This window comes from Brachypodium distachyon, chromosome 3 (genome assembly GCF_000005505.3).
Source record: "Brachypodium distachyon strain Bd21 chromosome 3, Brachypodium_distachyon_v3.0, whole genome shotgun sequence".
In the NCBI taxonomy this organism is placed as follows: domain Eukaryota; kingdom Viridiplantae; phylum Streptophyta; class Magnoliopsida; order Poales; family Poaceae; genus Brachypodium; species Brachypodium distachyon.
In genome coordinates this window covers 58148292-58171414 of record NC_016133.3, presented here as the reverse complement: position 1 = coordinate 58171414, position 23123 = coordinate 58148292, and the positions used below count along the sequence as shown (strand labels likewise).

Sequence of the window (23123 nt, the reverse complement as noted above, 5' to 3'; positions counted from 1 at the left end):
TTTGGAGTCGCAAAAGGTGATATGGAACGAAAAGGACTTTTGATGATGCGTTGCCCATGTCGCAAATGTGGAAACACATGCATGATGAAGCCTGAAGATGTTCAGATGCACGTGCTGGCATCGGGTTTTGTGGATGGTTATTCTCGCTGGACTTGTCACGGGGAGGATGCGGTTGATGTCGGTAACGGCAGCGAAGATGATGATGTCATGCGGTATGATCTGGCGAATGATTTCGAGGAAAAAACAAGGGTCGATGAGGAGGCTAATGTGGAAAGTGAAGAAGCTCCACGTGGTAGGATTACCAAAATGCTAGAAGACCCGTACCTACGGGAGCAGCTGGAGGACCCTGAAGATGAGGCAGAGTCTGCTCAGTTCAAAAAATTGTTGGAGGACGCAAACACACCCTTGTATGATGGAGCTGGCGAAGAAAACAACGTGCTCGAAGTGACGCTTGAACTTTTGAGGCTGAAGGCAGCATCATACTGGTCAGACATGGGCTTCACGGGCTTGTTGAGTTACCTTGCTTCGGTTTTTCCAGAGCCAAACAAGTTGCCCAAGAGCACATACGAGGCGAAGAAAATTACATGCCCGCTCGGATTGGATTGCGTGAAACATCATTCATGTCCAAACGACTGTATGGTATACATTGGAGAATACGAGAACCATGAGAGCTGCCACATATGCGGTGCATCGAGATACAAGAAGAAAAACGCCAGAGCTGGCGAAGACGATGGGGAAGAAGTGATGAAGGGCGGGCCGGCAAAAACTGTCTGGTATCTTACGGCAGGTGGCCGAGTTGAACGTTGGATGCAGAACGTTAAGGATGCGAGGTATCTCGTCCATCACGATCCGGCGTGGGCTGCATTCGATCTTGACGGGCACTACCGTGTGGAGGAACCTGGGGTCCTAAGACATCCTGCCGATGGGACTCAGTGGAGGAACTTCGACACGACATTTTCGGATTTCGAAGCAGAGCCCAGAAACCTGAGGCTCGGTCTCAGCACTGACGGGATAAATCCTTTCGGAAACATGAACAACAAGCACAGCACATGACCAGTGATCTTGTTTGTCTACAACCTTCCTCCATGGTTAATCATGAAGAGAAAGTACATCCACATGTGCATGCTCATACAGGGTCCAAAGCAGTCGGGAGCTGACCTAAATGTGTATCTGTAGCTAGTGAAGGATGAGCTGAAGCAGCTTTGGAACCCTGGCAGAGTGGTTTGGGACGCAAACAGGAGGGAATACTTCACGATGAGAGTAGCGCTTCTGACCTGCGTGCATGACTACCCCGCGAATGGAAATACTTCATGCCAGGTGACACATGGGTAGAAGGCCTGTACAAAGTGTGGGGAAAACACGACATCGGAGAAGTTGTCCGCTTCATCCAAAATTGTGTACATGGGCCACCGAAAGTGGTTGGATGCTAAAACCCTTGGAGGGATGACAAGGAAAGGTTCAATGGGAAGACGGAGCACGGGACAGCGCCGAAGGAGAAGTCTGGTATGCAAATCCTCGAAATTGTGAACGATCTTGAGGTTGTCTCAGGAAAGATTGCTGGGAAGAAATATAAGAAACCTGAAGGCGTCGTGTGGAAAAGGAGGTCCGTATTCTGGGACCTGGAGTACTGGGCACATTTAGAATGCCACCACAGCATAGGTATCATGCACGTGGAGAAAAATGTATGCGACAGCGTGCTGGGGTTGCTGATGAACATTCCAGAGAAGACGAAAGATGGACCCAACGCACGGAAGGACCTGGAACTCATGTTTATCAGAAAAGAGTTGTGGGGCAAAGATCAAGTGTCAGCAGCCGGCAAGAATGGTTTCGTGACGGTGACCACGCGGTGTTGTCTTGCATGTTATAACCTGTACAAAGACGAGTTGCATAGGATGTGCCAGTGCCTGCAGCATTAAAGTCCCATCGAACTACTCGTCGAGCATCAAGCATCTAGTTGACATGAAGAGTCACAAACTATCTGGCATGAAGTCTCACGACAACCATGTCATACTCACTCAGTTACTTCCAGTCGCAATTAGAGGTATCATGGAGCCGCACGTAAGGGAGACAGTCATGAAGCTTTCTGACTTCTTTGACAGCATCTCGCAGAAGTCAATCACCGTTAGACGATGCCAGATACTGAAGGATAGTATGATACAGATTCTGTGCGAGCTCGAGATGTTCTTCCCTCCATCATTCTTCGATATCATGGTCCATCTAATGATCCACATATGCGATGAGATCCTGTCCCTAGGGCTCTCATTCCTGCATAACATGTATGGCCTTGAACGATACAACGGGGTTCTGAAGCGGTACGTTCGTAACAGATCGCGTCCGGAAGGTAGCATCGTGGAAGGCTTTAGGGCAGAAGAGTGCATCGAGTTCTGCACGGATTGGTTGGCCGATCAGAAATCAATAGGTGTTCCCGAATCACGGCACAAGGGCAAGCTCGATGGCGAAGGTGGACTTGGACATACATACCTTAATGTCTATGTAAGAGGAAGGGAAGCTGACTTTGAAAGAGCACATTTGGTTGTGTTGCAAACTGTCGGTTGCTGCCGGCCTTATCAGGAAATGCACATGGAACAACTGCGAAATGAAAACCCTAAAAGAGGAGAAGTCTGGGTCCACTAGGAGCACAATAAAACATTTGCAGCGTGGCTGAAGAATTATTGGTACGGCAGGGAGACAACCAATGTATCAGAAGAGGCGTTTGCATGTTTGTCACGGCAACCTGCGTTCCACATCTCTACTTGGCAATCATATGCGATCAACGGCTATGACTTCTACACTGCGTCTCAGGACCGTAAAAGCACGTATCAAAATAGTGGTGTAGTCATGACTTCTGAGACCGCGACCGACGACAACAGCAAAACCAAAACATTCTTCGGTGTTATCGAGGAGATCTGGGAATTGGAGTACCCGATCACAAAGATCGCAATGTTCCGTGTAAGATGGACCAAAGGTGACAAAGAAGAAAGTCACAGGTTCACGACGATGGTGCTACCTCCCGAGATCCCTCGTGAACAAGTTGACGTGAGAAAAATCCCGGCAAGAGAGGAACCATGGGTCTTTACTAAACAATGCAAGCAGGTTTTCTACGTAGACGACCCGGCAAATAAAGGCCACGTCGTAGTAAGAAGAGGGAAAAGAAGCATTGTTGGAGTGGACGGAGTTACTTCACAAGAAGACTGCGAAGGTTTCCATGATCCGACGACCACCGCAGATGACGAAGAAGCGGAACGCACGATATTAACGAGGAAAATGAGAGAGAAAAGAAGAAGTGATGGGAGCGAGAGCGAGAAAATAGCACAAAAACCCTACCTCAGAATCAGTTCTGCGAGGAGTCAAGTTATGACTTACCGAAGGAAGGAGAAGCACTAGTAGTCACATTGTAAAAATGTACTCGTACTGAATCTTAATGCAAACTTTGTACTAAGTGAAATTATGTGTGAAACTTTGTACTGGTCAAATACTAGAGAAATGTGTGATCGATGTACTTTTGTGTATGCATGTTAGTACATGGCTTTGTCACTCCCAAAAATTCAATCCAAATTTAGCAAAAAAAACAAAATGCATTAATTTATTCATCAAACTTCAACTTCATCCATCTCAACACATCAGTAACGTACACTCATCAGTAACGGGCGAGTAACTAGGCGACCGTTACTGATGTTCTGTTGAGCATTGCTCACTTGAGCACATCAGTGGCGGTCGTTTTGTTCCGCGCCCGTTACTGATGATTGAAGGAATATCAGTAATGGTCGCGTTGCTTACCCGCCCATTACTGATGGATATGAGGTATATAAGGGAACCGGCCGTTAAAGAGAACCGCCAGTTGCTGTTAATTTAGGGTTAGGCTGATTTGAATTAAAGAGCATGAATTTGAATTATGTAGCTATATAATTTATATGTTGCAATATACATGTTTGCGTAGTGTTCCACGAGCCACAAAAGCATGTTAATTTGATAATTGTAGTTTGTCGTAGTGGATAATTGAGTTAGATGGGCACACATATTGTGAATTTGATATAGGGTTAGTACGTTGGGTTAATTTTTTACAAGTGTTAGGGTTTACTGTTAGGTTGCTTCTGCCCTTTTTTTACAAGTGTTAGGGTTCACTGAAATTAAAATTGTTAGTGTTAGTGTTAGTGTTAGGGTTACAAGTGTTAGTGTTAGAGTAATTTAGGATTTATACACGTGTTGTTTACTTATGCTATATACATGCTATATATGGTTTATATACGTGCTTCATTTATGTGAATTGTGGGCCCGACCATCGTGTCAGGTCATTGGAGAAGGGGCCGGCCAACGTGCCGAGGGGGTACATATGCGGGTGGGTTTTTTATGCAGGTTTCGAGCTACTAGTAGAGAAAATTTGCTAGCTTTTTAGCATAGGTCATGCCGAAATTTTCGGCCGATATATATTTGATGGTTTTGATGGCACATAGGTACGAAATGGGCAAGAGTAGCCAGAAAACAGTTCTTGATCGGAAGGAGGTAGATCGTGTCGATCAAGAGTCTTCATCGGGAGAGCAAATTGCCAGCTCTGGCTCAGGTAGCTCTCGTTCAGAGAACGCGACAACGAGCGACGGGTGGAAGAGAGCAACCCACAGCCTTTTGAAACTCCCGCTAAGAAGTAAAGGCAGAAGACGCCGAGGGGGAGGCACAACTTGAAGGAGATCTGTTACGTGGTCACCCGGCACTCTGAGAGAGGCCGCCCGGAGTCGCCTGAGAGGGCACATAAGGCCTTCGCAACGACCTGTGGAGCCATTGCACGCAAGTATTGCAAGATCACCGACGAGTGGAGTGACATCTCCCAAGTCGTTAGAGACATGTGCATCGCGGACGTTGCAAGGAGGTTCCAAGTCACCGACGAGTGGCGCGACCGATTCCTAGCGGCCGTCAACATAGGAGTCCGCAATGGACTTGCTAATTGGAAAACCACCGCTACAAGGTGGATGGACAAACCGTACGAGATCATCAAGAAGAAATGGCCGTTGGTAACAGATGAGGCTGAATGAGAAAAGTTCAAGAAGGAATCGTCTGACCCTGCCTTCATTGCGAAGAGTGAACGCATGAGGGCGCTGCGCTTAAGGAAGCCCTTAAACCACAGGCTAGGGAGTGCAGGGAAAGAGGGGAAGAAGAAGGTCTGGCGCAAGCAGGACCAAATTCTCGAGACGGCAGGCAGGGTGTCTCCAGTGCATGACATGCTGGAGGACCAACGTGCTAGAGAATATGCACATCAGCACATGACACCCGAGCAGTGGGCGGGCATTGAGCCAATGCAGCCGACTGTTAAAAATTTTACAGTAAGGGTTCACGTGCATTTAGTTGTTTTCGGCGTTAATTATGACACTCCTGATCCATATAGACTCACGTCCTGTCTTATATGATAACAGGAAAATGCCCACAAATGGGAGGAGAGCAAGAGGTCAGAAACCTCTGACAACTCCGTGCAGAGCAAGAGGTGGGAGTCGGCCGTGACCGCCGGCTTGCAAAAGGCGGAGCACACGGGTCGTGTTCTAGGAGAAGACGAAGGGGCCTGCTGGGATGATTATTTCCCGCCTGCTCCGAAGCGAAGAAGGGTTCAGAAAAAGCTCCCCGCTTCTTCTGAGATAATAGAACAAGCTAAGGTGGAGGCGCGAGAGCAGGCATCTATCGTGTCTCAAGAGGTGTCGCGGGAATATGCAGTGCAAGCCGTCCATCATTTGGTGTCGACATTGGCCAAATACCACCCCGCCCTTGGTGCCATACTCGGGGGAGGAGTGAAGGTTTGAAGAACCTCCTTCCTCCTCTTCCTCCTCTTCCCCCACGAAAGAGCAGCGCCGCCTCCGACACACGTATGGAGGACGAAGAAACCTACACCCAAGGTTACAGCCCGGCTCCTAGCATGGACAACCCTCCCGCTAGCCAACCTTCCCCAAGCGAGGGTAGCCGGGATAACGATCAGGGTCCGAGCGACAACATCCTTGTAAGCAATCTTTTCAAACTCTTTTTCAATCCTTACCTTCATGAATAAAGATCTTACACGCATATGCCTTCTTCTTGTTACGCGCAGGCACCGGTGAAGTGTCGTATCCACGTTGACAAGCCTGGGAAGCCTGTAGGCGCCATTGGCCGCCTGATGCCCAGACAATCACCGCCACTGGTGCACGGCATTCTCATGAACGACGCACAAGTGAGTGTGATGGTGGACTCCGTCGTCGAGGAGCATCGAGATTAAGCTATCCCGCTACCTCCGGAGGAAGGCGTGGATATCCTAGGCGGTTGTCCAAACTACCGATTTATGTGGTCTAGGAGATTGGTATCTCTATACAACCAGCGCCGACTCTCTATGACTCCATCTCCCTCCGTCCACAAAGGTACTTCTCATTCGCCGGTCGGCCTTTTTCCTAGGATACTTCCTTCTGTTGATGCCGGCGAAGATGAAGAGCGCGCAATGTCGATGCCTGCACAGCTCAAAGATAGCCAGACCACAGGGTCAGCACAGGCTGGAAGCGTCCCTCCCACCTTCTCTCTCTTGGGTGCCGCTGAGTCCATGGGTGGCCGCAAGATCGATAACAAGTACAAGGCAGAAGAGCCGAAGGCATGGGACAGTAAGAGGAGACATAAAAAGAGGGGGCGCGGCGGCGAGACCATCAAAGAATCCTCCAAAGTCACTCAAGATGAGATGCACCATGTGCCTGACATGACTGGAGTCTGGGAGGAGAATAGGCCTGACATTCTCATCAAGAACCCATATCAAGGCCAGAGATTCGAAGACGGATCCTATTTCGTGGCTAGGGAGTTCGACCGGGTGCTTCTTTACTATCCTGGAAGACCAATGGACACCAAAGATTCCCTGCGTGCCGTGTCCAGAGAGATGCAAGAGCTTCATCAGTTCTACATGCAAGCATCAGCTGATTCTCAACAGCATGCCCAACAGATCAATGTTTGAATCCCAAAAAACTATGGCTTCTTTGACCAAGAAACCGGGAACATTCAGGAACGTCCTATCACCTTTGGTGTGGAGTTCAACGAACTGTTCCACCTCTTCAACCGCCAAAAGCTTGATATCAACCTCTTAAGGCTGTGGTCTGCCTACCAAATGATAGAACTGCGGCAATTAGAGGTAAAAAATGTACCCATTCTAGACCCCGCAATGTTCAACTACGGTGACATCGGTCTTGAGCCAGAAAAGGATGCAATACTTGGTGGCATGTCTTGAGAAATACGCGGACAACGACTTCATTCTCTTCTTCCTTAATTTGGAGTAAGTTCAATTTTATATATGGAACCGTTTTTTTTTCTAATTCAGTCTTTCTTATACACCCTTAGATACTAAAGTTTCTTTCTTTTGAAAACAGAGACCATTGGGTGACAATACTCATTTGTTTGTCTTGGTCCGCGGTGTACTACTTCGATTCACTACTTCCGAAGAAGGGTGTTCGAGGTTGGTTCTGGAAACTCATCAAATCACTCATTAACACTGCCTGGAAAGTGGTGATCAAGGGAAAATTAGCTGGTAAAGGCTATAAAGACGAGCCTCACCACAACCACAGGTTTTTTTGCCAGCAACAGCCGCCAGCCAGTGTGTTCTGTGGCTAGTACTGCTGGCATTCTCGAATGCCAGCATGTTCAAGCCTAAGTGGAAGGGGTCAGTCGCGGCGATGGAAGAGTACTGGCGGCCCCGAATGATAATGGGACACCGACCTAAATGGGTCATCTATAACATTCAAAGGGAGTTCGCCCATCTCATAAACAATGAGGTCATCAAGCCTAGTGGGGACTTCTTCGAACGCGTGGAACGAGTCGTGTCTAGGGTTCAACCACGACAATAGATTCATTTGTATTCTTTATATGCTTTCATGAAATTTTGACACTTTGTAATTATGCTTCTATGGAATTTTAACACTTTGTAATCAATGTCGTGAAGTGAGATACATTTGTATTCTTTATATGCTTTGTATGATGCGGCTTATATACATTTGTATGCTTTAAATGATGTGATGTGATGTGATGCGGCTTTATATGTATTTTCTACGATGAGATACATTTTTTTGTGATGTACATTCTGTATATAATTTGTTGTGCTGTATATAATTTGCCGTGTATTTCCTGTGTATTTACTGTGTTTTTAATTATTTTTTTAAATACCGAAAATGTATCAGTGTCGCTCGACCGACACTGATGCGGTGACGCGACCGTTACTGATGATATATACATCAGTAACGGTCCGGGAGGAGCGACCGCCACTGATGTATATATACATCAGTAACGGTCAGTGCGACAGTTGCTGATGATTGTACATCAGTAACGGTCCGGGCGACCGTTACTGATGATTGGTATCATCAGTAACACGAAGTTAGTAACGGCGGCCCCGACCGTTACTGATATGATTTTTCGATCGTTACTGATAACCGTTTCTGTAATAGTGTTGCGTTACCGTTCTTCACAATAAGCACGGTATCATCCCCCGTACCGCGTGCCGATCGAGATGACAATGCATCAACCATACACCTGAAACCATAGACAGGAAGATAAAAATAGAGTCACGAATGGAACATATCGTACCAAGACCCTCCATATATATAGAGCCCCAAATTAAGGCTGATTCATCAAGCACCCACCGGGATTCGTTGCGCGGAAGCGAATGGCAGCCCAACAACCCTTGGGCACGAATACCGTAGGGAGGTCATTAGAACCGGACGTGTAGTTGAACGCCGACGTCGGGTTGTCCGGGAAGGTTGTCCTGACCACCCGGCCGACGCGGCCCGATGTACTCCAAGATCGCCGTGGCGGTGCTGTTGTCGAAGCTGGCAGCCGGGTTGGTCTCCGACGGCCTGGCCGCCATGTAGTAGTACCGGGCGCCGTGGCGACGCCGTGCACGGTGGGCGTGGAGCAGCACGGTCTGGCTCTGGCCCGCGCGATGAAGATGTGGCCGGCAGAGAACGGCTTGGTGTAGGCGGCGTCGATGCCTACCACCGTGAGGCGGTGCCCGGCGACGGCGAAGTAGAAGTCGGTGCTGGGCGCGGCGTTGATGACGTGGAGCATGTAGGTCTTGCCGCGCTCCACGGAAAGCCTGAAGGCGCCGTCGCCCAGGGGCGGAGCTAGAGGATATTTAGCCAGGTGCACAAACTTTAACCTGGTGCACTTTGCGTACCACAACCTGGTGCAGTAGACAATTGCAAGGCTTAATGTTTCTTGGACCCTGGTTCCTGTGCACTAGGCAAAGCTCAAGTAGCTCCGCCCCTGCCGTCGCCGGAGCACGGGAACCGGTCGCCCGGCTGCCCGTTGATGGTGTTCGCGTCCCAAGCCCGGAAGTCGCCACCGGTTCTCACCGCCTCCACCAACACTCGCTCCACGTCGCCGTTCCACCATCCACCTGTACAAAAAAAGCTCGTTCATTCTAAATGCCATGCAAGCGCGTACGTACGTGTGTTGCATGCATGTACGCACGACCAGGATACGTACCGATGATGATGGGGATCTCCCTGTGCGGCTTGGCGAAGGGGTACGTTGCGCCGCGCCGGGGGCGGATGATGATGGCGCCATGCACGGTGGCACGGGCGATGTCGCTGTGCGCGTGCCACCACAGCGTGCCAGCTTCCTCTCTGGAGAAGATGACCCGGTAGGTGAACTTGTTGCCGGGCTGGATGGGACGCTGTGTTATGTACTCCGGCCCGTCCGACCACGGGTTCCGTGGGTTGTCCACGCCGAGCCTGCGAAATACAGAGATATGAGCCCTACGTGTGCTATCCGTACGAAGTAATTTTTTGGAGGGTGATGTTTTGGTCGGCTTGGTTGTAGACGTCGACGGTACCACGTCGCCCTTCCGGGCAAAGATGGTCGGGCCGGGGAACTCGCCGTTCACGGTCAGGATCGTCTTCTCGCGGCACAGCCTCGTGTACGTGGCCTTCTTTATCTGTCAAATCATGGCATACACATCGATCTCCAGCAGGTAAATTAATCAGCGGCTCAGCGCAAAGCTTATCACCGAAACACAAAGCAAAAATTGTAAGATGCAGAGAGTCCTCCTACGAATCACTAAATTGTCTAAAATGTATGGATGCTATCAGAGAAACGAAACAAAATGATGGTGGTTATATATGTAGGGAGTACACTTACGAAGAAATCGTAGTGGCGGCGGCGAGCCCGGTGACCTTGAGCAGAGGAAGAAGCAGCCGCGAAGACCACACCTAGCAACCAAAGTGCCAGCATCTTCCTGCTGATTGCCACCATCTTTGCCGCGGTCGATGTTTACTCCAAAGAGATAGGCATATCGAGCGATGCCAATATATATAGTTGGGTATTTATAGGCATTTACAGAGGAGTTAAATCTCGCCGATCAGCGGAGAACGCGGTTCAGGACTGCTCATGCATGCATGTAGCCAGCTGATTCCATAGTAATGTACAGTGCATCATTTTATTTCATTTTTGAACTGAATTAATGTACTTCCGCATTTGAGATCGAGACGGATAGACGGATAGAGAGTTTGCAGTGTTTCGGAGACAAGGTTTTGAAGTACTGGGACTGTTGGGCCTTACGAGGGCCTACTTTAGTCTCCTTCACGGGCCACAATAAGATGGGTCTCCCACGTCCATTGCGACCCAATTAACAAATTAGGCCCACGTCTGATTCCCCAACCCGATGCAGCATTCGCAAACCCAGACGCGCGGTCGACAAAAAGAAATTGCCCAGTGTTTAACCCATGATAATAGGTTGAAGTCTTGAAGATCTACATACTTCGGATACCCCTGAGATATGTACAGCTTATCAGTTTTGCTGTTTCAAAATAAAGAAGGAACCGCCCACTGTTAATTTTACTACAGAACGAACTCTAAAGTTCAGTTCAAATCATGCAGCTTATCAGTGTTGCTATAGTATACAGTAGAGCCATCACTGTATGAAGTGCATGTTATGATGTTTAACCTTATATTACTTCGGGAAGAACTTGTAAAGTTCTGTTATCCAGGGTGACCTCTCCGGTGTCTGAAATCTGCTTCTGCTGGTGTTATCCAGTGGAGCCGGGCGCTCTCCTCGTGGCGCGCTGTACAGCGGCAGCGGCTGCGGATTACGCAGCCGGGTCGATGAAAATGGCCACTCCCTCCCCGCCACGTCTCCTCCTCCCTTACCCGGCCATGCTCCTCTCCCCTATGCCTATCCTCTTCCTCGCCGCCGGCCCGCTCGCAGCCGTCCACCACTTCCCCGCCCGCTGCGTCCTCCGCCTCCGCGTAGTACCCCACTCCGCCTCCGCCGCCACCACCGCGCCCTCCTCCGGAGGAGCAGGAAGCCACTCCGCCGTCGAGGTCGAGGACTACCTCATCGCCAACTGCCACCTCACCCCGCCGCAGGCCCTCAAGGCCTCCAAGAACCTCGCCCACCTCAAATCCCTCTCCAACGCGGACGCCGTGCTCGCCTTCCTCGCTGGCCTCGGCTTCTCCCCCAAGGAAGTCGCCGCCGCCGTCGCCTCCAACCCGCGGATCCTCTGCGCCCGCATCGAGCGCTCCCTGGCCCCAATCTCCGCCGAGCTCCTCGCCCTGGGCCTCTCGCGCCCCCAGATCGCGCGCCTCGCCAAGATCGCCGGCCGCTACTTCCTCTGCCGGAGCTTCGTCTCCAAGGTGCGGTTCTGGCTCCCGCTCTTCGGGTCCCCGGAGCGGCTCCTCCAGGCCAGCGACTGGAACTACTGGCTCCTCTCCTCCGACCTCGAGAAAGTCGTCGAGCCCAACGTCGCCTTCCTCAGGCAGTGCGGGCTAAGTGCTTGTGATATTTCCAAGCTGCTGGTGGCCGCGCCCCGGCTCGTCACCATGCACCCGGAGTACGTCCAGGACGCCGTCCGCCGCGCCGCGCAGCTCGGCGTGGCGCCCGGGTCGCAGATGTTCCGCCACGCCATCTCCACCGCCGGCTGCATCGGCCAGGAGAAGGTGGACGCCAAGATCGCCGCGCTCAGGGAGACGCTCGGGTGGTCGCAGGAGGAGGTCAGCCTGGCGATCAGCAAGGCGCCCCGGATCCTCGTCGCCTCCGAGGAGCGGCTGCGCCGGAACGCCGAGTTCCTGGTGAACGAGGCCGGGCTGCAGCCGCGGTACATCGCGCGCCGGTCCGTGCTGCTCATGTACAGCCTCGAGAGGAGGCTCATGCCGCGGCACCTCGTGCTGAGGCTCCTCAAGGACCGGCGGCTGGTCGAGGAAGACCGGTGCTTCTTCAACGTGGTGGCGCCGACGGAAGAGAGGTTCTTGGAGAAATTCGTCGCCCCCTTCGTGGACGCCATCCCGGGGCTCGCCGATGCTTACGAGTCTGCCTGTGCACGGAAGGCGCCGGTGCGAGCGAGCTGAGCCTGAGCTGTGACTAGAAGAGGATCCGGAGGTGTGTATACCCTCCACTACTGTATAACTTGATTCTACTGATGATGAACAATAGCAAGCACAGCAGATTCTTGGTCATGGCCATTTAGAGTAGGTTGATTACAGTCAACACTCAACAGCAACGAGGCGGATGTTTATAGTTTTGGAACTTGGGAAGTGTTCATTTCTGATTGAACAATTGGTTTGGTATAAAGTTTCTTCGCTTCTCTCTTCATCATCTTTCACAAGTGTGCAATGCCCAGAGAGAGATTGCTCATATTTTCCAGGCCACAGTTTTTCTAGAATTAAACACCGGACTACTATCTTCAGTTCCAGGCCTCTATGTGTGACGTGTCTTCTATACTGTCAGAGATCAGGAGCCTTGTGCTGGTAGTGAATAAGAAATATTCATAAACATGTGAAAAAATCATATGTTTCCAACAAAAGAAAAGGTGAAAAAATAGAAAAAAATGAATATCTAAAGGCAGAAAATAAAATAAAGAAAATCGAATATGATTATGGGAAGTGGAAAAAAAAGACAAAGAAGAAAGGAAGTCTGGGCCGGTCTAAAGGACGCAGCAATGAAGAAATAGAGCCAGCTTTTTTTTTTTTTTGAGAATAAGAAACAGAGCCAGCTTGTTGGGCCGGCTAACTGTAGGAAGGGCCTTTGCGGCGGCTCGTCTATTTGCCGCAACGGCCCGCAAGGGTTTGGCTCGAGCCGGAGGAAGAACCAGGATAGCTCTTTAGTCGTTCTGAGCCTACCACACCGAAGTCCCCTCGCTCCGCCGGCGCCATGGCCGCCGCCGCCATGCTTCACCTCCAGAAACAACTCCTCTCCCTCGGCCACGCCGCCTCCCCTCGCTTCTGCTATCTCCACCGCGCCGCCTCCCCTGACCTCTTCTCTCTCCACCGCTCCCTCTTATCGACCGCCGCCTCGCTGGGCCACATCGCCGCCGAGGACTACCTTGTTACCACCTGCGGTCTCACGCGGGAGACTGCCCGGAAATCCACCAAGTACATATCCCACTGGAAGTGCACCTCCAACGCTGACTCCGTCCTCGCCTTCCTCGCCGGCCCAGCGCTCCGCCTCTCCAAGGCCGACATCGCCAACGTCGTAGCCTACGACCCGCGCATCCTCAACAGCAGTGTCGATAAAAGCTTGAAGGTGTGCATCGCCAGCTTCCGCAGCCATGGCTTCTCCGACGCCCAGGTCCAGACCTTTGCCCGCACGGTCCCCTACGTCTTCCGCTCCTTCAAAGTCCAGGAGAAGCTCGGATTCTGGATTCCCTTCCTGGGATCGCCGGAGATGTTCCTCCGCGTCCTCAAGCGCAATTACTACCTCCTCACGTCGGACCTCGAGAAGGTGGTTAAGCCAAACATCGAGCTGCTACGAGAGTGCGGGCTAAGTGTTTGCGTTATTGCCAAGATGTGCATTCCCAGCTCGAGGCTGCTCACCAGCAACCCAGAAACCGTGAAGTCCATCCTCGTGCGTGCCGATAAGCTCGGGGTGCCACGCCATTCGCTTATGTTCAGGCAGGCTGTGTCCACGACGATGGGCCTTGGTGCGGAGACGGTGGTAGCCAAGCTTAAGTTCTTCAGCGAGACGCTCGGGTGCTCTGAGGCTGAGGTGCTCAGCATGGTGAGAAGGAACCCTGTGGTGCTGAGGTGCTCCAGGGAGAAGCTTCTGAGTGTCTCGGAGTTCCTGATCAAGGTCGTAGGCTTTGACACCGGGTGCATCCTTAGAAGGCCTACGCTGCTGATGTATAGCATGCGCCGATTGGTGCCCCGGTATTACGTGATGAAGGTGCTCCAAGAGAAAGGACTAACACGGAAAGATCAAAATTTCTACACATTGGTCACTCTTGGTGATGAGTTGTTCCGATGCAGGTATATACACCCCCATAAGGATGTTCTTCCAGGCCTGGATGATGAATACACAAATGCTTGCAAAGGGAAACTGCCTGCTGGAGTTGTGCTGTGAAGGATCCTGCTTGTATGCTCCTCTGTTCTGAGTCTCCACCAACCATCTAAATGGCAGGATCATTTTGTTCTTACTGCATTTGGATACTCCTGATGTGTGCTCTACAACCCATGATGCTGCTGCTAGCATCGAAATTCTGATGAAAACTTACTGTGCTCCATAACTCGGAAGTATTTCATTTCTGATTGAACAATGGGTTTGGAATGAAATTTCCTCTGGCTCTCTCTTGTTTATAGAAAATGGGCATCATGTTCTTACGGAATGCGTACAATGCTTCATAGTGTGACATAGTGGTTCGTTTCTCACCGTGCTTATTTCAGATGCAGAATACAAAAAAGTAATAATTGTGAAGAAATGATCCTCCAAAATACATTAAAGCCGAAAAGCTGGTTTCAATTGGATAAACAGGCTTTTATTTACCATATACTAGTAATGCGACTGCACATGCACGCATGCACGCAACCTCCCACGTTATGATATGAATTGGGATGCACTATTTTTCTGTAAGATATAGTTTCTTCATTAAAGATTGTAATAACTGTTGTTTTTAGGAAACCGTAACTGTATTTCTGGACAATTCGGGACAACAAAAGGCAGCACCCTCGCAGTCCTCTCAGATCATCAGCCATGCGGGCCGTACGATCTTGTCACATGCGCATCCCTGGACGTTAGATCCGATTGTCCCATGGGCGCTGCTACAAAGAGAAGAATTTTGCATGAGTTGGGAAGAGAAGAATTTTGCACCTAGTGCACCAAATCAGTAGCACACACATGTTTTTTTATTTTGTCGTTTTTGAACAAGAAATACATATAGTTGCTGACTTTTGTCTATTTCTTGACCCTCTGTTCTGCAGATAATTTTTGGTCTGAGCACCTTTGGTTCTTACCAGTTATGTTGCATGGTCGTCATGTATTGGTATGTTAAGTTGGGACGAGGTTGTAAAATGATCTTGCAAAGATCTACACCTGCATTCCCCACCTATTTTTCTACCAGGTACTTCAAGTTAATGCTCTAACATGTGAATATGTACATGGTAACATAAATAGCTTACCTATACATGCAAATTGCAGAATGATAACTATTTGCATGCTGGGCAGATGTATTAGCTAATTATCCCATCCAGGTATAGTATACAAATTTGGTATTTATGTGCCTTTCCATGTCTGAGATCTTCATGTGTAGTTCAGACCATTGTGCTTTTCAATCTGTCATTTAGATTTAGTTTTCCAAATGTATAATTTGTGCCCCGTTGATATATCTATAATTTGTGCTCTGTTCATAGAGAGAATAAATTTTGTGCTTGAAAGAAAAATTATATATATTGGTATAGCATTGGCTAGTGTGATGGTTAAGTGTTTGTCCATACTTGATCTTGAAATATAATGTTCTCTTTTGGGTCATTACTTACTAATTGGAGTACCTCATATTTCAAAAGGAATAGGAGAACTACCATGAAACAAGTTGTTTTCAGCCTATTTTATCTTTTCCATAGTTAATCTTTCAGTTATGTTAGCCTTATTTTGCAAGGAAATTTTATTTGTTGTTAATCTATGAGAACATAGATTACATTTTTTGCTCTTTGTCAATGAATGGAATGGTTATATTCCTCTCATCAGATGAGAAAGATGTAATTGCTTGAAGTATTTTGATTCCCACGCAGTTCCAGGAGATTTAGAGCTGCAGGGGATGCAATCCCAGGAGACTGAGGAGCTGCAAACCCATGAGCTCAGTCTATATATATGCTTCTACATTGGAAAATATTCTCAGCCATGAACTAGTGAGAAAAGCGTTCAATCTTTTAGATGAGGTTAATTTGTGCTGAAGAAATACTCAGGGCAAATTGAAGAGGTGACCATTCTGTTTCTTACTTGTCACATACTATATAAGAGTTCAGTTGTGGAAGAAATTTGAGGGGAGGGTTAGGATAAATGGATACTGTAATAGGCAGTTTTTTTTTTTTGAGAATCTGTAATAGAGTTCACTGAAGTGATGATAGCAGGTGGTGATCTGGTGCTTCTAATGGCAAGTTTCATTGGTAAAGTGGAGCTGATGCTATATTCTGATAAGGATGATATATTTTCTTGAATTAAGAATAGTAACTTTGCAGGCATTCTATTTTTTTTATCACTGCTCTTGGTATTTGTTTACTGCCGGTACTGTGAGAGTGTGAGTTTCTCTTGGTTGGCGCAATGCACTAAATGGTCAGCCAATTGTGAGATGAAGTCACAAGGAGATGGCATGTTGTAATGTATGGAATCTGTGGAGCTCACTCAGTTTTTCATTGCTTTGGAGAAACTGTCATGTTCTCATGTTATGCAGCTCAATTCGTTGAAATATTGTGTTTCATAAGATCAACTGAAAAGCAATTACATAAAACTCTATTTACTATTGCTTTTCAAAAGATATAACTAATGTGGTTCTTGCTATAGAATTCATATTTCAAATCTGACGTGTTCAAAACTGCTGAGATACTAAATTGTAGCACATATATGTAGGCCCAAAGGATGTAAAGAGACGAAGGGAAAGGGAACAAGATTTGCAAAATCAGGATGAGACGTTAAGTAGCATGAAACACAGACACCTGTTGCTGTATCCCATGGTAATGACGATCAACTATTACTCTTATTTTGTGCATGCAATACTGCTGAGTTTTAGCATGTATATAAGCAGACCCTGATGTTGAAAACTTTGGCATCAAGATGACAAGACCTCGTGTTTTTTGTTGCATACCTCGTAACATCTGGTAAAATCGCAGCCGTCTTTATATGTTATAATTTCGAGGCCACCAATGAGTAAACTACAGTCGTATTTTATCTGATAAACTTTTCTATTAAACCTATCATTCACGCCAATTTAAAAGTGCACAAATGTGATGTTTACCTACCCAGTGTCTCTCTGCTAATCAAGTCAAAGGTGTGCTGTCCAGAGGATGTGCTGCTAGATAGTTTGATGGAAAACTACTGATACTATATAGGAGGAGGAATTACATGTGGGAGACATTATGTCCTGGAAGGTCTGCATACAAGCTCCAAAGCTTTCTGATAACATCCAACTTGTGATTGTTTTTATCTGCTGCGGCTAGCCACTGTATGCTGCTTTATTTTTTAATTAAAATTGGAAAGATCTGTAGAACCTGGTCACATTGTGCAACACCAGAGAAAGGGAGGGAATGCACAGATCGTTTCTGTATCAATTTACTAAGTAAACTAAACACTTGTGAAGCAAGTATCTATGTCTTATTGCTATGCTACATTCTACTCCGTATTCATTTTGTGAAATATTTTGGATTAATGTAGTCACAAAAACAGTTTTCTAGTTGTTGACCTGTTAGTGGTTTTGCATGCAATGTGCTACTGATCTATTCCATTAGAGATGAGATGGATTCATGTGTTACTTTTAATTTGATATCTGATGCTTTTTCAGGAAAAGGGAAGCTGGCACTTCGTTTTTCATGACGACGGAAGCTGGAGATTTTCGACAGCCTGCACTCTGTCTTTGATACCAAAGAGATAAATCCCAGTTGATTTATGTTCGTGACCTGCATTTTAAACCAATAGTTCGTTTTTCAGTATAGCACGAGCACCCGTTCGTGACCTGCATTCAACAATCCAAGTATAACGAGCGTTATGTGCTCACAAGTATGCATCTGCTCACATATACTGATCGTTCCTTTTCTTATTTGTCCATATAATAATTACATTTTAAACCAATAGTTTTAGGTTGCTCAGGTGATATAAAGTGCAGCTCTAATGATTTAATGATTTTTCGTTGAGTAAATTTCACAAAACCACATTTCTTGGGGCTAGGTTTTCAACGGGCCACGGTTATGACTAATAGTCTCACAAAACCATACTTTTTCGGGCAGACCTTCTCACAGAACCCAAATCAGGTAATTAAGAGCGTTTGATGATGTTTATGACAAGTGGGACATGTCGGATGGCAGGATCGAATCAGGATTTCCCGGGTAGATAGAGGAGCTTAAACGGGGTGTTGGGCAAAAGCTGACGTGGACAAAAAAATGGTTCGACCCGTCTGACCTAGCATCCGACATGTGGGTCCCACTTGTCAGAAACACCATCAAACGCTCTTAATTATCTGATTTGGGTTCTGTGAGAAGCTATGCCCGAAAAAGTGTGGTTTTGTGAGACTATTAGTCATGACTGTGACCCGTTGAAACCCTGATTTTGTGAAATTTACTCTTTTTCGTTCCATTGTTCTGTGGGGTAGCGCATGTTAGAAACCGATTCGTATACGTGTTGTATACGTGTCCTAGTCTTAGTCGTGTTGTACATGTAACTGTTGGTCCTTTTTATATACGAGATATGTGGAGGCTCTGTCCCACACAACCCTAAATCATATTTTGGTATCAGAGCCAAACTCGTTTCCGTCTCTGCCTGCGTACGTGAAGTGCCCTGCCCGCGTGCGTACGTGATCGCCTCTGCCTAGCTGCTCGCGTGAGCTCTGCCTCCTGCGTCGTACGTGCTCGAGCTAGCTGAGCGATGGCGACCAGCAGCTCGCAGCAGCTCGCGCTCGTCGGCCCCGTTGTTGCCCCGCCGGCTACCACCGCCACCACCGCTACCGTCGTTCCCGCCATCGGCGTGCGACTCGACCGCAGCAACTTCCCTCTCTGGTGGACGCTCGTCATCACCAACCTCTCCGGCGCCTCCCTCCATGGCTTCCTCGACGGATCGGCCGCTGCGCCGGCCAAAACCGTCACCGAGGGCACCGGCGACACTGCCACAACCGTGGCTAATCCCGAGTACGCGAAGTGGTGGACGCAAGATCAGAAGGTCCTAGGGGTGCTCCTCTCCTCGATGCACGAGGATCTCGCGAATCAGCTCATTAGCTGTAAATCCGCGGCTGCTGCGTGGACGGCAATTCACACGATGATCAGCGCGCAGAACCGTGTCGGGGTGCGGCACATCCGGCGTCAAATCCAGACGCTGAGGAAGCTGGACATGACCGCAAGCGAGTATATGCACAAGGTGAAGGCTCTCGCCGACGCCATGGCTGCCGCTGGGTCTCCGCTTGAAGACGGCGAGATCATAGATTACATGCTCACCGGATTGGGGAAGACCTATAACCCGATCGCGGCGTCTCTCAGCGTCATCACCACTCCGGTGACCCCCGCTGAATTCTACTCCACGGTGCTGAACTATGAAGCACTGCAACTGTCGCAGCAGTCCGACGAGGGGGATTGGTCCTCATCCGCCAATGCCGCTTCACGATATGGCGCCCCTGCCGGCAACCGCTCTCGCGCGCTTGATGCGCGCACGTCTGGAGGACGCCCCGCTGGATACTCGCAGCAGGGGCAGGGCTACCCGCAAGGGGGCTATCCTCAGCAGGGCTACGACAGCCAAGGAGGCGGCCAGCAGCACGGCGGCCAAGGTGGCGGCCACGACAACCGCCGAAACAATGGCGGTGGAGGCGGTGGCGGCAACGGCCGCAACGGTAACGGGCGTCGCTGGCGCCCAAGGTGCCAGATATGCAAGAATTGGGGGCACGAAGCTATGCAGTGCCGCAACCGCTACGATCAGGATAACTACACCGACAACCCCCGCTCGGCGAACACGGCATCGACCTCCTCCAACAACAATCCGCCTCCTCCGTGGGTGATGGACTCCGGCGCCACCGACCACCTGACCAGTGACCTCGAGCGTCTTCACGTTCGCGAGCGCTACGGCGGCCAGGATCATGTTCAAGTAGCCAACGGCTCAGGTTTGTCAATCTCGCACATTGGGCACTCGACCTTAGCCGGTTCTTCTATTCGCTTGAATAATATCCTGCATGTTCCGCATATTCGTCAGCATCTTCTGTCCGTATATCGTCTAGTCTCGGATAATGACATCTTTATTGAGTTTCATCGATATTTTTTCCTTGTTAAGGACAAGGCCACCCGGAGAATCCTTTTGCGCGGTAGAAGTCAAGGTGGACTCTACCCTCTCCCGCTCGGACGCGTCACGTCTGCGCGGAGTGCTTCATCTAGCGTTCGGACTATGTCGGCCAAGTGGCATCAGCGGCTTGGCCATCCCTCCAATAATGTCGTCAGTTCCATTGTTAGGGATAATGATCTAGAGTGTTCATCCTCAGACAATTCAAATTTAGTTTGTGATGCTTGTCAACGTGGTAAAAGTCGTCAGTTGTCTTACACTGCTTCATCTCGTGTTTCTACTATGCCTCTTGACTTGGTTCATACTGATGTTTGGGGCCCTGCTCGTGCTTCCTCTGGGGGGTACAAGTATTATGTGAGTTTTATCGACGACTATTCTCGTTTTTCCTGGATCTATCTCCTTAAGCACAAGTCTGATGTTGAGCAAGTTTTCTATGCTTTCCAAGCTCATGTTGAGCTTCTTTTGAATGCTAACCTTAAAGCTGTCCAGTCTGATTGGGGTGGTGAGTATCATAGGTTGAATCGCTATTTTCAGCGGACGGGCTTCGTTCATAGAGTTTCTTGCCCTCACACCTCCCAACAGAATGGTATTGCCGAGCGCAAGCATCGTCATCTCGTAGAGACTGGCCTCGCATTACTTGCGCACTCCTCTCTCCCATTGCGTTATTGGGACGAAGCTTTTCTCACCGCATGCTATCTCATCAATCGCATGCTGACCCCGGTGCTTGGTCAGGATACGCCTATCCATCGTCTCTTTCAAACTCCACCAGATTATTCGTTTCTCCGCATCTTTGGTTGTGCGTGTTGGCCTAGCTTGCGCAAGTATAATTCGCACAAACTTGAGTTTCGTTCGACGATGTGTGTGTTCCTTGGGTACAATCCTATGCATAAGGGGTATAAGTGCCTAGATGGTCTACAGGACGTATCTATGTCTCGCGAGACGTGGTCTTTGACGAGTCGGTTTTTCCGTTTGCTACTCCCGGAGTTACTATCGATGTGTCAACTCTTAAAGAGGCTATCTCTTTTCCATCCACTGAACCGGCTACGAGTATGTCTGTGCGTGATTACGACTTGTCCTACTTGGCTACTGATATTTCTGGCCAAGCCAGTGTCTCTCCTGTGCAGGTACCGACGATGCAGTCCGCAGCGCAGCCGATCGACGTGCATGGCGTCATGCCGCCCGAGGCTGCTATGCATGGGACGCATGTCGGGCCATCGGCATCGCCCGACCTTTCTTCTAGCGCTGGCCCGTCCCCGAGCAATGGGCCACCTCCCGGGGCGTCATCGCCTGCCTCTGCTCCTCCGGCCCGTGGGCCGGCTGTGGATTCGGCCGGGGTGCCGGCCTCCGCTGCTGTCGCCGTCGGCAACGGTGCTGCAGATCACGTCATTCCCGAGCTGCTCCATCCGATGGTGACGCGCACCCGGGATGCTACACGTCGTGCTAAAGAGTACACCGATGGTACTGTCCGGTATGATCCTCAGCGTCGTGCCTTCTTTGCGACGCCTGTCTCACATCACGATGCCCTCCGTGAACCTGCTTGGCATACCGCCATGGCTGATGAGTTTGCTGCCCTTCGTCATACCAACACATGGGTGTTGGTTCCACGACCGCCTGGAGTCAATGTCGTGGGGAGCAAGTGGGTTTTCAAGACGAAGCAACATCCAGACGGTTCTATTGATAAGCACAAAGCTCGTCTTGTCGCTCGCGGTTTTACTCAGCAGCAAGGTATTGATTATGGAGATACTTTTAGTCCCGTTGTGAAGCCAGCCACAGTCCGTTTGGTTCTTTCTCTTGCAGTGTCCCGCGGTTGGAGTTTACGGCAGATTGACGTCCGTAATGCCTTCCTTCATGGTTTTCTCTCGGAGGATGTCTACATGCAGCAACCGCCGGGGTTTGAGGATGAACGTTTTCCCTCTCATGTGTGCAAGTTGCAACGAGCTCTTTATGGTCTCAAACAGTCTCCTCGTGCATGGTATGCCCGTTTGAGTGCTCGTCTCGTTCAGCTTGGTTTTGTCTCATCAAAGGCCGACACGTCTCTTTTCCTCTTCGATCAGCATGGTGTGCAGATTTACATGCTCGTGTACGTGGATGATATTGTGATCACTGGGTCTACGACAGCTGCAGTGGATGGTCTTGTTAAATCTCTTGCTGACAGCTTTCCGATCAAGGATCTAGGTACCCTTGAGTACTTTCTGGGTCTTGAAGCGTCCTACAATTCAGGGGGCATGACATTGACTCAACGAAAGTATGCGTTGGATCTTCTTCATCGTGTGAGTATGGAGAATTGTAGACCCACTTCGACACCATTGGCTACCACCGAGCGCCTGGCTCGTGAGACTGGAACACTACTGGGTCCTGAGGATGCTACCAGGTATCGCAGTATCGTTGGAGGTTTGCAGTATTTGACTCTCACTCGTCCAGATTTATCCTTTGCTGTCAACAAGGTGTGTCAGTATCTATCACAGCCGACTGACGTGCATTGGGAAGCAGTCAAGCGTATATTGCGCTATGTCAAAGGGACTCTTAGCATGGGATTGAGGATACGGAAGTCTCCATCTACTGGCGTGAGTGTTTTCACGGATGCGGATTGGGCAGGATGTATTGATGACCGCCGATCCACCAGTGGCTTTGCTGTGTTTGTTGGCTCAAATATTATTTCGTGGAGTGCCAAGAAACAGCCTACAGTCTCTAGATCTAGCACAAAGGCGGAGTACAAAGCTTTGGCGAATGGTGCTGCTGAAGCCATCTGGGTAGAATCACTGCTCAAGGAGCTAGGCGTGTCACAACAGCGAACCACCATCTTATGGTGTGATAACATTGGGGCTACATATCTGACGGCGAATCCAGTCTTTCACGCACGGACCAAGCACATAGAGATCGACTTCCACTTTGTGCGAGAGCGCGTTGCTTCTGGAGCTTTAGACGT

The 23123-nt window shown here is 49.3% G+C and overlaps 1 protein-coding gene, 1 non-coding gene and 1 pseudogene across 2 annotated transcripts; 2 read left to right on the top strand and 1 right to left on the bottom strand.

The window, feature by feature from the left end:
* Positions 1-8680: 8680 nt before the first annotated feature.
* LOC100821723 lies at positions 8681-10224 on the bottom strand (annotated as a pseudogene).
* A 739-nt stretch (positions 10225-10963) lies between these two features.
* LOC112268504 (transcription termination factor MTEF1, chloroplastic-like) lies at positions 10964-14339 on the top strand. The gene is made up of 2 exons (XM_024460878.1): positions 10964-12346; positions 14212-14339. The coding sequence occupies exon 1, from the start codon at positions 11074-11076 to the stop codon at positions 12313-12315; it is 1242 nt and encodes a 413-aa protein (XP_024316646.1). The 5' UTR covers positions 10964-11073; the 3' UTR covers positions 12316-12346; positions 14212-14339.
* On the top strand, positions 13002-18064 carry LOC100828600. The gene is made up of 6 exons (XR_002964660.1): positions 13002-14598; positions 14857-15299; positions 15377-15429; positions 15967-16905; positions 16977-17319; positions 17730-18064. It is a non-coding gene; the product is annotated as a transcription termination factor MTERF6, chloroplastic/mitochondrial (transcript).
* Positions 18065-23123: the final 5059 nt, after the last annotated feature.

Excerpts from the sequence above, each read along its gene's own strand:
- LOC112268504 (XM_024460878.1), top strand. The coding sequence starts at position 11,074 with ATGAAAATGGCCACTCCCTCCCCGCCACGTCTCCTCCTCCCTTACCCG.